The 13470-nt window shown below is 36.9% G+C and overlaps 1 protein-coding gene across 1 annotated transcript in view; it reads left to right on the top strand.

Moving 5' to 3' along the window:
• Positions 1-13470, top strand: part of ADGRB3 (adhesion G protein-coupled receptor B3) — a 574188-nt gene that overhangs the window by 499326 nt on the left and 61392 nt on the right. The window contains exons 20-21 of the mRNA XM_058176574.1: positions 11267-11417; positions 12913-12982. Of these exons, the coding sequence (XP_058032557.1) occupies positions 11267-11417; positions 12913-12982 (221 nt within the window). The remainder of the gene's footprint in view (positions 1-11266; positions 11418-12912; positions 12983-13470) is intronic.

Below are 13470 nucleotides of genomic sequence, written 5' to 3'. Positions count from 1 at the left end.
ATGCTTGCCTGCTGCTTATGCAAATGGGGATGCATGCATGAGCTAATACACCACTTCCACAGCCTGGTTCCAAACAGGCTCATGGCCCAGTAGTAGGCCGGGGGTTGGGGACCCCTTTGTAGCCGACATCCAAGACTACAGTGCTAGACCAGTTACTACCATGCTACTTGCACTGAATGCTAATCTGACTATGGCCCAAGGCTGTCCAGGATCTTGGGCAAAGGTTTTCTCCCTATCCGTCTAAGTAGAGATTCAATGTGGTCTCCAGCACATGCCAAATACATTATAGTGCTTTTCTTGTGCCTGGTCTTGTATTCCCTTCTCTCATTTGATCTATTCGTTTAGATTGCCATATCTTTTACTTGGGCATAAATGCACATTTGCCTCAAAAAATGTGCGTTTGCACATTTGTGCATGTCTATAAATGCATGAAAGAGAGAGAGAGAGAAAGAGAGAAAGAAAGGGATTAATAGAATAAGCCTCTTCAACTATGTACATGATCAACCAGATGCCCCCAGTATAAAATGAAGACAGAAGAGGTGACATCTGGAGTCCCGGAAAATTCTGGAAAGTCAATGTGGCTGCCAATCCTATTTAATTTTCGTTTAGTTTTATCTTAAAATCCCTTTGATCCAGCCACTCCTATCGTTGTCATTCTAGGCCGCTTACAAACACACAAATGACACAAATTTACAGAAATGGCATAAAAACAGCTATGATTACATACACAAATTACATACATGGATGCAAATGAAGTAAGTTATTCACATTGTCCAAACTGCTTTGGAACAATGGAATATTGGAGGTAAAATCTGGGATAAAAGAATTTGTCTCTTGCAGCCACAGTCTTCAGAATGAATGCCTGGAAAATCAAGGGTTGTTTTTACACTGACAAATATTCAGAACCAGCATTTGCCCATATTCAGAGAAGAGCTTTGTTGAAATGTGGGTTTTACACTTTGGAAATATTTTTCTCCATTTATTTATTGCTGCTTTTCCAAAAGGCTCTAAAGGTTTTGGTTTTGTCAGCAGGCCTGTGGACTTCAAATGGAGATGGAGTTGATCAAGTGTTTGGCTTGATTGTGTTGCTGCCGCCATGGGGGAGGGGAGTATGATTTTTATGTTGTGGAATTTTAATGTTGTAAACGGCCTAGAGTCACCTGTGTGTGAGTTCGGCGGCCATATAACTTTGTTTAATAAATACAAAAATAAATAGATGAAGGGGGAAATTGAGAAAAATTTCACCAGGGTTTTGCTTAGTTTGTTGGTTTGTGTTTTTCTTTTTTTGCAATTGCTTAGCACCTAGTGAAGAATAATAAGCAAAACAAAGAGAGATCAAATTAGAAGTAAGACCAAAAAAACTGTAAGAAAGAAAACAAATCCAGTCCTTTAACCTTATTCTTTGTCTTCATAAAATCTGAGATCACATTCCGTGACATGCTGGGCTGTAAACTTTAGTTAGCAACCAGATATGGTATACTGTATATTCATGTTATTTATTATGTTTTTAATACTACCTTTATTACTTTGACAAGTAACATGAGGTGGCAAATATACATAATCCTAGCCTCTATCCCTGAATCAATCTCTGACTGTTTTGAACATACAGTGTCCTTTAAGTCTTAGAGGGCTACAACCTTGATCCTTATAACCTGAATGCTATACCTTGTGGTTCTTATAAATTAGAGTTATCCAGATTAAAGGGATCAAAACAATTGTTTTGAAGGATCAAAGGGGGGGATCAACAAGACTGCTAATCAAAATCTTCAGTAAAAGAACAGTTCCTGGGGAGGATAACAGTGGTGCTCTGCATGAACTCTGTAACAAAGGAATTGTGCTCATTAGGAAAATGTCTATATATTATTGGAACTTTTTAAAAAAATTAAAACTAATACAAACTAACATAAAGTAAGGAATTAAAGAAAAAGCAAAGAGAAAAGAATTGAAGACAAATACAAAAGAAAAAGAACATAACAAAGCAGTGGCTTCTGATATTCCGCCCAGCAGTTGGAAAGTGCAATTATATTTTAACCTCTCTCTCTAAAGTTACATCATAATATTTTTCTTTCTTTCTATCTTTTTTTTTATTTGCATTTATATCCCTTCTCTGAAGACTCAGGGCGGCTTACACTATGTCAAGCAATAGTCTTCATCCATTTGTATATTATATAGAAAGTCAACTTATTGCCCCCAACAATCTGGGTCCTCATTTTACCTACCTTATAAAGGATGGAAGGCTGAGTCAACCTTGGGCCTGGTGGGACTAGAACCTGCAGTAATTGCAAGCAGCTGCTGTTAATAACAGACTGTCTTACCAGTCTGAGCCACAGAGGCCCCATATCTATCTAACCATAATAGCTATAAATCACAAGTTCATTTTAGCAGGACATCATCAAATTAAAAAAAATCAGTCTGATTATGATAACTTTCATGAGAATATTCATCCATTTGGAATTTCCTTTACATTCAATTCATGGAAATGTATGTTTTCATTTTAAGCACCTCCATGCATATCCTCCAATGCAATTACTTCAAGATAATAAATTAGAGCAGGCTAATTTTGGAAGAAGGAGAAGGAGAAGAGGAGAAAGAGGAAGGAGAAGAAGAAGAGGAGGAAGAGGAAGGAGAAGGAGAAGAAGAATGGAGGAGGAAGAGGAAGGAGAAGGAGGAGGAGGAGAGGAGGAGGAAGGAGGAGAAGAAGAGGAGGAAGAGGAAGGAGGAGGAGAAGAAGAGGAGGAGGAGGAGGAAGGAGAGGGAGAAGGAGAAGGTGAAGTAATTTTAGTTGAAGAAGCAGGAGATTTAGAAACTGATTTGACTCTTTTACCCTCTATTCTTCTGTTTCTCACTCCCACATACCCGTTATTTTCACCAACACCAACGTTTTAAAACTTTCTGAAGATAAGGCTACATACATTATTACAGCATGTGCGTGGAATAGCAATGCTAACTACTTCAATTATGTTACAGAAACCAGTAAGTCTCATGGCCAAACAATTGTCCCTTGATGTGTACAACTTTCTTAATCTGGACTCAGCTGAACTCTCAGTAAAGCAAGCCATTGCTGTTACCTCACATTTCTCAATTCCAAAAAAAGCTACCTTCAGTCAGAAGAAACAAAATTGCTACCGTCAAATGAATCTACAGTGTAATTCAAAATCACTCTTCCCTCTGAAACTTCATCTTTTTTGCGTACTCTAGTGGCTAGCTAGTACCTTCTGCTGCAAGGTGTGCCTTTTGACCCCACTGTCAATCCAGAACTTCTACTCTTCTGGGGATGCCAGCATCATAGTGTCCCACCATAACATAAATTTAATGGGTCAAATTTAACTGGTCAGTTACTCTAGAAGATGTCTTAGTTGCAGCCCTTCTCCTTCTCTCATCTTTTTTCTGAATTTGAAAAAAGCTTACAGTTAATCATCAAGCAGGGAAGAAAATTGTCTGTGGCACTTGGATGTGCCAATGTCTAATAATGAAAGCATTTCCCAAATCATCTTGAGGTTGAAAATCAAGATGATTAAAGCTATTCTGGCTTCTCTTTTATATGTGATGCATTTTTTTAAAAAGCACGGTTGTGCTAAAACCCTTCTAGTTTTTGAAGGGGGGGGAAATACATTTTGTGAAAAAAAGATCTTGCAGTTCTTGCTACGAAAGTCTAGCTGACAGAACAAGCTGCTGGAAACTTTAAGCCTGAGAATCTGCGCCCCACTGAGATTCTGGCCTTTCATGGAGGACTCTCTGCCCTCCCCAAACAGAAATAAATCCGCTTTAAATGCTACCTTTGCCTATGCTGCACGGTAGCCAAGGCCCCCTATTGATAGGAATAATTTTACTCCACTCTCATTGGGCAAAGTATTTCTTCATCGCCTTCCTCCTAAGAACTACACGAGGAAAAGCATTGCCTTCTATTGCTACAGAGTGCTGAGAAAACACTGTGGTTTTTTTACTCTGCAAACCGCAGCCCAGCTACCTCCCTCTTTAATGCAGACCAGCATAATGGAGCAATTCGTATTCTGCGCTCTGTTTATACAAAATATTGTAACTTAATAAACCAACATTTCTCTCCCTCTATGAAAATGTACATGTCTGAATAAAACTCAGCTCTATTTTAACAGAAGTGTAGTACATGCACAAATACTGTCGGCGATTAAGATACAAGCCAAAGCTTTCAATCACCCAAATGACTGGATTGTTGATATTTCAGTAAGACAGTTTGGGTTTGGTTTTTTTAAGTGTTTTAGTTCCTTTACCAGAAAACTCTTTGATGTTGAAAGAAAAAAAACAAATTGGACATAGTACAATTCTATCGGTGTAAATAAAATTAAAACCCCACTGATTTTAATGGAACATACTGTTAGGTTCATGTGGAAAATTGCATCTTTAGCCTTTATAAAATTGTAAAGGGAAATTCAAACAGCAACTGGAGAGAGAGAGGGGGGGGGAGGGAGAGAGAGAGGGAGAGAGGGAGTTTTGGAAATTCCTTTGAGAAAAAACAGGAATGAGTTAGAAGCTTTTTTTCCCCTGGCAAAGAGAAGGAGATCCAGACCCAAACCATGAACCATAAAAAAATGGAGTGACAACAAGTACAATCATTGTGACTACAGGAAAAAAGTTCTTTCTATGTGTGGTGAATAGTAAAAGTTCAAAGATAATAGATGGCCTTGTTTAGAATTCCAATGTTTTGATAATATCAGTTTGAGGATAGTTGCTACAGAACAAAAGCTTGCTGAAAATAACTTGTAAAAGTTCATTGTATGTGTATTTGTGTGTAGAAAGAGTTCTTATTAAATAAGCAACATTTAGGGTCTTTTTATTTATGAATCTTTGGTGTTTACTATCTGAGTACTCATTAAGAAAAGCAATATTTCTTCTTTATTACTGATAACAAAACTGCATGTAGGAGTGTATTTCAAATATATTTACAAGGGATAAAATCAGAATGTGCACATTTAGTCTTTTTTTTAAGTTATTTATTTATTTATTTTGTCACACAGTATATATAAGCATAAGCATGAAATAACTATACAATATATAAGCATATATATAAGTATGAGTATGTAATAACTATATTAATTGGATATAACGAAAGGAAACAATAGGACAGGAACAGTAGGCACGCTTGTGCTCTTATGCACGCCCCTTACAGACCTCTTAGGAATGGGGTGAGGTCAATAGTAGACAGTTTTTGGTTGAAGCTTTGGGGATTTGGGAAGAGACCACAGAGTCAGGTAGTGTATTCCAAGCATTAACAACTCTGTTACTGAAGTCATATTTTCTGCAAGCAAGATTGGAGCGGTTAACATTAAGCTATTGTATGCTCATGTATTGTTGCAATTGAAGCTGAAGTAGTCTTCGACAGAAAGGACATTGTAATAGATGATTCTAAGTTTTTTTTTTATTATTTAATTTTGTCATAACAGTATACATAAACATTGTCATAAGTAAAAAAACGTATCATGAAGAAAATATATATATATATATAAGTAAAGAATATGCATTAGCTATATTAATTTGATATAATAAAGAGAACAATAGGACAGGAACGGTAGGCACTTTTGTGCTCTTATGCACACTCAGTTAAACTCAGTTTAAACACTGAGTTAAACTCAGGTCATGTCGAAGACAGCATAGTTCTAAATTTTCTAAACCCAGGATTTCAAGTCTGGTGGCATAAGGTATTTTGTTGTATTCAGAGGAGTGGAGAACTCTTCTTGTAAAATATTTCTGGACACGTTCAACTGTATTGATGTCATAAATGTGGTATGGGTTCCAGACAGGCGAGCTGTATTCAAGAATTGGTCTAGCAAATGTTTTATATGATCTGGTTAGTAGTGTACTGTTTTTGGAGAAGAAGCTACACAAGATTAGGTTTACAACTCTTAAAGCTTTTTTTGCGATGTAGTTGCAGTGGGCTTTGGCACTTAGATCATTTGATATGAAAACTCCAAGGTCTTTAACAGGGTGGGGGTCATCTGTAAGATAATGTTCATCAAGCTTGTACTTAGTGTTTAGGTTCACCTTTATGCTTTCAGAAGTAGCTGGCTTCTGGGTTTGATCTGAATGGATCTTATTTGTTCACAACTTTAATAACTGTAATAATTGAATGGATACTTTTGTTTGTTTCTTCTTCAAAGTCTTTTCTTTATGTGGGCAAATTTTTATATTACACAGCACAAAAAAAGCACAATATGCTACCATGAAAAAAATAATTAAACTTGAAAATTAGCAACAGTAAAGGGAAATATAACTCTGTGGCCATTTCTGAAGATCAATGCAAATATAACTTCTCTATATTGGTTCTTTTCATTATTCTTATTCTTGACTCCCTGTAAATGAAAATAATCCACTTAGAAAATTGAGGGCAACAGATCCTTTCCTCTGCCATTGAATCCCAGAATTTACAGAAAGAGGTTGGCCGTAAATCCTTAGTCGTCAAAGTCAATAAGAATTCTGTCCCTAATTTCAGGGGGATTAACATGCAGCTGTTGTATAAAGAATGATTATGCTAAAGATTAAGCAAAATCCTCAATATGAATTCTCAAATTAGTCTGTCACTGTAATCATAGCTGGGCACAAAAGGTCTTTCAAAATTTTCTTCTATATTTGTGAGCAAGAAAACCTGTATAAACAATTTCTTGAATTTGTGTGTGTGTGTGTGTCTTTCTGTCTGTCTGTGTCTTTGTGTGTGAGTGTAGGGAGATATAATCTGATAATTTTTAAAGAGTAGGATGTTCTGGCAATTACTAATTACTAATAATTAGTACAATAATTATAATTAATTATAATAATTAATAATAATAATTACATTACTAATGAAAAGATCCCAAGAGAGAGTCTTTTGCTTTGTATAAATGGAAGTGAGGCAATTGTAGAGGGATGATCAAATAATGAAAGTGGGCTACTCACACCCAAATCATTTGGCTGCCTTGTGACTCAATTAGTGTAAGACTTCCATGATATTTTGTCTGAAATACTTTATTTTCAATGATTCACTAGAACAGATTTTCTGTCATTTAACTAAATGAGACTGGTAGGAAAAAAAACATGCTAGGATTTTTTTCTGCCTAGCATCAGTAATCAGTACGACTTCAGCAAAGTAGGTGTTTATCTTAACCATAAAAGCAGTGGTTGGAGAAGTATGGGGGGTGGGGGGGAAGATGACTTATGCATACTCCAAAGCTTTTCTGTTGTTATTTTTTTACAGCAATGCCTCTCAGCCTTGGCAGCTTTGAGAGGGGTGGACTTCAACTCCCAGAATTCCCCAGCTAGCAATACCTGCTTTCATGGGAGTTGAAATCCATCTCTCTTAGAGTCGCCAAGATTGAAAAGCATCTCTGGTGTTCATTCAATTGTGAAACACATAATTGAAAAAAAGCACCATGGAAAATTTCTGTAATAAGATACTGTACATAGTCAACAAGTCAGCTATTGACTATGAGAGAGAGTGAGTTTGGCCTAGTGATTAAGGTGTTGGCCTAGAAACCAGAAGATTGTGAGTTCTAATTCCACCTTAGGCATGAAAACCCAGCTGAGTGATCTTGGGCCAGTTACTCCCTCTCCACCCAACTCACCTCACAGGGTTGTTGATGTGGGGAAAATAATGGGTGGTGGGGAGCACTGTGTGTGTGTTGCCACCTGGAGTTACGTATAAAGACAGGATAATAAGTAAGTAAGTAAGTGAATCTCCAAACCATTATCAAAAAAAGTTAATAAAGCATTGCAGAACAGAGAATTTTCAGTGGACTTTTTTTTTCTTCTTGCATCAGGTCATCTGGCCATGCAGAAGTTGTTGAATTACAACTTCCAGCAACCCCGCTTGGGATCATGGATAGTGAAGGATTCTGAGAGTTGTGGTTTAGCAACATGAACCATAGTCCAGAGATTGTGGGTGCTCCAACACTGGAGGTTTTTAAGAAGAGATTGGACAATCATTTGTCTGAAATGGTATAGGGTTTCCTGCTTGAGCAGGAGCTTCAAGGTCCTTTCCAACCCTGTTTTTCTGTTAACATCTTGGAAACGACACATCACACATTACTCCAAACTACTTTGCTACTTCCTTATGATTTTCAGGATCATCACCATTATCCCATGAGAAAAGCAATTTGTTTACTTTTAAAGCTTAGTTCTCAAACAATTCTAAAATTGACTCCTTTTATATATTGCCTTTTTTACTTAATTTGAGTAAATATGTGTGCCTGTGCCAGAATGTGTCTGGGTGAATAATATCAAAATGCGTTTGTAATTTTTATGAGTATTTTATATTTAATATGCATTGCTAGATTTTCTGTGTGCATGGTCTTACACCTGCGCTGCTTGGAGATTCATTGCTTTTTGCACTTGAGCTTAGGAAGTAAAGTAGCACTTCATGATATAATTAGATCTAAAGTTGATTTGGGACTGCAGAAAATGAAATGTTGGAGAAATGCTTGTCTTTTTTATAAAAAAAAATGAACAAACTGTCAAGAACTGTTTGGTCTCTGAATGTATAACAAACTCCCTAGAACAATGCCAGGCTACAAGAGTATCTAATTCATCCATACTATGGGTGCCCAGTCTTGAATTGACATGTTTCCTTGACTTTTTCCTACTGAAGCCAGCAATTTGGAAAGATTTTTGATTTCAGTGGCCCTTAAATTAATATATTGTGCAAATTCCAGTGTTGCCAAGGCTGGCAATAATTTGCTGGAATGATAAATAGTTCTATAATGCAAACCACAATAGTACACATAATTGGGGCACACAAAGGTGTTCGTAACTATGTTCAAAAAATTGAAGATGGTGCTACATGCATAAGAAACAGGCCAAGCTTGGATCACTCCATTGTGGACATCATCTTGAATTTTTTTGCAGATACCTCTATAAATATGGTTTGTTTTTACCAATTCAGCCACAGTTTTGTTTGATTCAGTTGGTGTCACTGATTGCAGTACTCTAAGCAGAAAGGGAATGTTTGCTGTGCCGGGAATTGCATGTTGCTACACAAAGCCTGGGCTTTTCAACATCTTATGCTAAATTGTCGTATCCAAACATCTCTCTCTCTCTCTCTCTCTCTCTCTCTCTTTGCATCCACGAAAAAAAAATATTTGAATATCTTTACCATTTTAAGTGCATCCTCATATTGCAGGTAACTGATTTGCCTTGGAAGCAGTACATGATCAGATTCTACTAATAGATTCTGATTCTAATTAGCAATGCATGATCGATTTCTAATAACAGATTTCTATGTTGTAACATAAAACAGACTTCCCATGCTATAACAGATTCTGCACAGGGATTCTGTACTGTGTGCTAAGTACAGAAATATATAAGCCAATTCGTGGATTAACACATTTTTTTAACCAAAATACTGTGAAAGATGAGACAATGTTTAAAATTTCCATATATTTTAATTTTCACAATTGATTTATTTGTGGGATTTTCCATTTTCATGGTATTTTGGTTAAAAGGTTAAGACTTATCTGCAAATGGACTACTCATGTATGAGTATATATGAGATATTAGGATACTTTAAAAAAAATATTACTGTACACACAAATTAGCCCATCCATACAACAGACAAATAAAAAAAATTGGGGGGGGGATGTATTTTAGCACTTAATATTCTTTGATTATTTCTGTGGAAAAATCCTTCTCACATGCATACTGTAGTTTGATTAAGCCAAAATTATAGCTGAGAAAATCTTTTGTCTCTTGGTTGAAAGGCTGTCAGATGACAACCACTTGACATGCATAGAGTCATAAAGATTTCTTTTTGCATTGCTTAGACTAGATAGATAAATAGACAGACAATAGCTAAGTACCAAAAAGATCTCTGGGCTTTGAGATTCTTTAAAATGTATATCAAAATCAATCTAAAGCAAGAAGGTTTATGTTTCCCCCAAAGTTTACACTTGAAATATATTGTCATAAAAAAGAATTGTTAGCTGACATTCTGTTCTGTCGCATTACTTGCTGCATGACTTGATACTAGGCCAACTGAAGTCAAAAGAGGGAGTTTCAGCTTTTACAAGGCCCACTCAAATCCTTGAATAGTTACAAGATGCAGAGCCAGGTGCTTATTCTGAAGCAATCATGAACATACTCCTCTCACATAAAAGTAGCAGTGCAGTGTTCTTTCCAAGAGCAAAGGAAGAGAGACACAGCATCTCTTTTGGCTGCAATCTTGAAACAGGCAGAGCTGTTTCACACATTCTCTGGGCAATGGAAGTAGCCTCTAGCTCAGGGGTGTCAAACTGGCGGTTTGCGGGCCAGATGCGCCACATGCAGGCCACGCCCATCCCAGCTCCACAAAGTGGAAAAAGGCGCAAGATGTCATGTGACACTGCAAGTTTGACACCTGTGCTCTAGATGGTTGGCAATGTGCTCTCGTTCCCTGGGCCTGGAACTTGGGATTCAGGAGTTTCAATCTGAGATTGACTTCTTCCACATAGGGGGAAGACGGACAGACAGACAGACAGTCTTGATGTCCCAGGAAATTCGGGGTTTGTTGAACATGGAGTGCATTCAATTAACACAGAAGTTGCATAGTGTCTTTAATAGCGGCAGAAAAAATGGCACTTTTGGCTTTAATTTCACAGCAAGGGCAGGGATTTGTTCCGAGGCTATGAGTCTTAAAGGGTTACAATCAGAAAATCATATCACCACTAATAACTACAAGTTAATTAGCTAACACAGACCCCAAATGTGGATACTATTGGTCAAAAAGTGGGCACGAAAGGCGTGGACTATTGTTCCCAGGCAAATATGAGCCAGTCGACAGGTGCCTTATCTATTCCGCTGCTACCAGAACTAACTCGCACCTCATTCCATTTTGAGGGGAAATTTCTAAGGCCTTCCACCATCTAAACTCACTGCTTGCAATTTTCACTTGTTAAGACATGATGTTTCAGGGGGAAGGAATTTGGCAACTGATTATCCCATGAAGGTCAATCTGGGACTATGCATAATATTCCTTTTTTAAAGTTTTAGAGACTCTCTTCCCACTCCATCACTTTCTCCAAGTCCCCATTTGAAAAATATCAGAATTAAAAACATGTTAATTTTGTTCCTTCATTAACAACTGCTGCATTTTCATTTTCCTACCGTAAGAGTACGGCTACTATTTGCCAAAACACATACAGTATTTTGGCTATAGATCTGTATGAGAATACCTTTAATATTACGTGTTATCTATCTTTGGTTTAAAGAAAGCAAAAGCCAGACTAATGGAATGTAACTTTTAATTATTCTCTCTGAGCCTTCACCACAATTCTTTTTTCTTTGTCTACAGAACATCTGTACCACGACCACTGCATTTTTACATTTCTTCTTCTTAGCTTCCTTTTGTTGGGTTTTGACCGAAGCGTGGCAGTCATACATGGCTGTCACTGGAAAAATTAGGACACGGCTCATAAGGAAACGCTTTTTATGCCTTGGATGGGGTGAGCTCCTGTTATTCAGCTGAGATTTTTCTTTTTCAGTTTAGTGTTTTTGCATGAATAACCTTTGGGATACGAATGCTTGTTTCAAGAATCTTGGCAGGTAGTAAGGAGATTATTCTGTTCCTATACTGAATATCAATACTGGAATATTGATAGAATAGCAAGCAAGCATATTATTTAATTCCATTGATTTGCTTCCAGGTCTAGCTGGTAATGAATTTTCCATAGTTTACTAAAGTTTATCATACTATAACTTACCGTCTTTAGAAGATTTTCTGTAAAGATGGCAATATGTAGACTTTTCAAAGCATAACTGTGCCTATGATCAAAATCAATCCATTTTTATGCTGTATCTTCATTATATACTATATCAAATGCTTTGGTGACTTACTGATGGGATTGGTCACAATGCAGGATGGGATAACAGGAGTAGTTGACAAGTTAATGGTAGGTGAAGGATATACATGAGTTATTGCTGGTGAAAATATTATGTCCATATAATTTATATCATAAAGCATGCTTTTCTCATCCAAGCATGAAAAGCAATAAGCACTGTGATTCTCAGAGTAACCCCTTCTATAGAAATTCTAGTGATAGCCACAGTAAAACTGTAGATGGAGGTCACCTATTCCTAGAGCTACCAGATGAGGAATGCAAAAATCCAGATTAAAATTAGATAGCAGCAAAGAAGTAGAGACAATTTGAATGCATTGCATTCAATTCTTTTAGCCCACCTCTAGTAACTTTATCCAACCTTATTTATCTTACAGTGGTGAAATTATTTACCCATTATAGCTATGTCCTAAAGGCCAAAAACCAAACAGATCAAAGAAAGAGGTTTCTGGCCCAGGTAACACCATTTGCTCACCAGAATAGAGTACAGATAGGAACCAAATAGGGAACAAATCAATGAGCTGAGAATAATTACTATCTCTGTAAGGTTTCCAGACATTTTAATTATTTAAGTAATACCTGAGAAAGACTGCCCTTGTACTATCATGACTTCCAAAAACCACTTCTTCAGAATCGATCGCAAAGTCTCCCAAGCTGTAGTTGCTTGTCTTCTGGGTATAGATAGGCATTGTAATGACCCGATGCAATAAATTAGCTGTATACTGAAGTCTTTCTATCACCTGACTCATGATACTGAATACTCTTCTTTAGATATTATTTAAAATATCTTATTAGGAAATAGTTCAGAATCCCATTTTACGGCTTTTTCCCCCACTTTTTTTTTCCAGAAACAATAGAACAAAAGAAGCAATATGGCCTTAGAAAAAAATGGGGGAAATGTCTTGTTTTCTGGGGAATGGCCAATAAACATAAGAAACAAAAGGGATTTGAATAGATAAGCAGTATGCCTAAGTTTCATTGTACGAAAATCTCCAATCACAGGTTTTGGGGCTCCATATGGGTATGAGATGTCTAGCAGGATAGCCTTTAGATGTGCAGTTCATTATGTACACAGGAAATAACACTGGAGTTTTTCTTGCAGGGTTACCAGCATTGGTCGTGGCCATATCAATAGGTTTTACCAAGACTAAAGGCTATGGAACCACTCAATAGTAAGTCATTCTATCATAATATATCTTATTTTCAAGGAGAGCTCCTAGATTCCTGTTTACCACATTGCCTCCATTTGGTTATTTGACTGTATCCAGATTTAGGATTGACACTGAGGGTCTTTAAAAGTAGTCCCTGGTTCCCCAGTTCTCTGAGGGAGGTGTGCAGGAAATAATCGTAGATAGTCAATTACTCTCTGTAGAATTTGACATGCTTTTACCTTCATGGGCAACAAATCACAGAATGAGAAGCTGCTTCTTTCAGTTATTCCTGTCCTTGCCTGGCAGCTCAATTTGAATAACTGTAAAGAAAAAGAAATGTACACTGAAAAACCACCATATAATAAGCCGTTGTCTTGTTTAATCATGGTTTCTTGAATTATTGTTGGTTGGGACATTACATTCTGAGCATTACATCTTGATTTTCAAACCCCATTGGGTAGACTTACACAACAATCAAAGCAAAAACCAACTGAACAACATCAAATAAC

Source organism: Ahaetulla prasina, chromosome 1, assembly GCF_028640845.1.
Source record: "Ahaetulla prasina isolate Xishuangbanna chromosome 1, ASM2864084v1, whole genome shotgun sequence".
NCBI classification, from domain to species: domain Eukaryota; kingdom Metazoa; phylum Chordata; class Lepidosauria; order Squamata; family Colubridae; genus Ahaetulla; species Ahaetulla prasina.
This window is presented reverse-complemented; position numbering and strand designations above follow the sequence as displayed.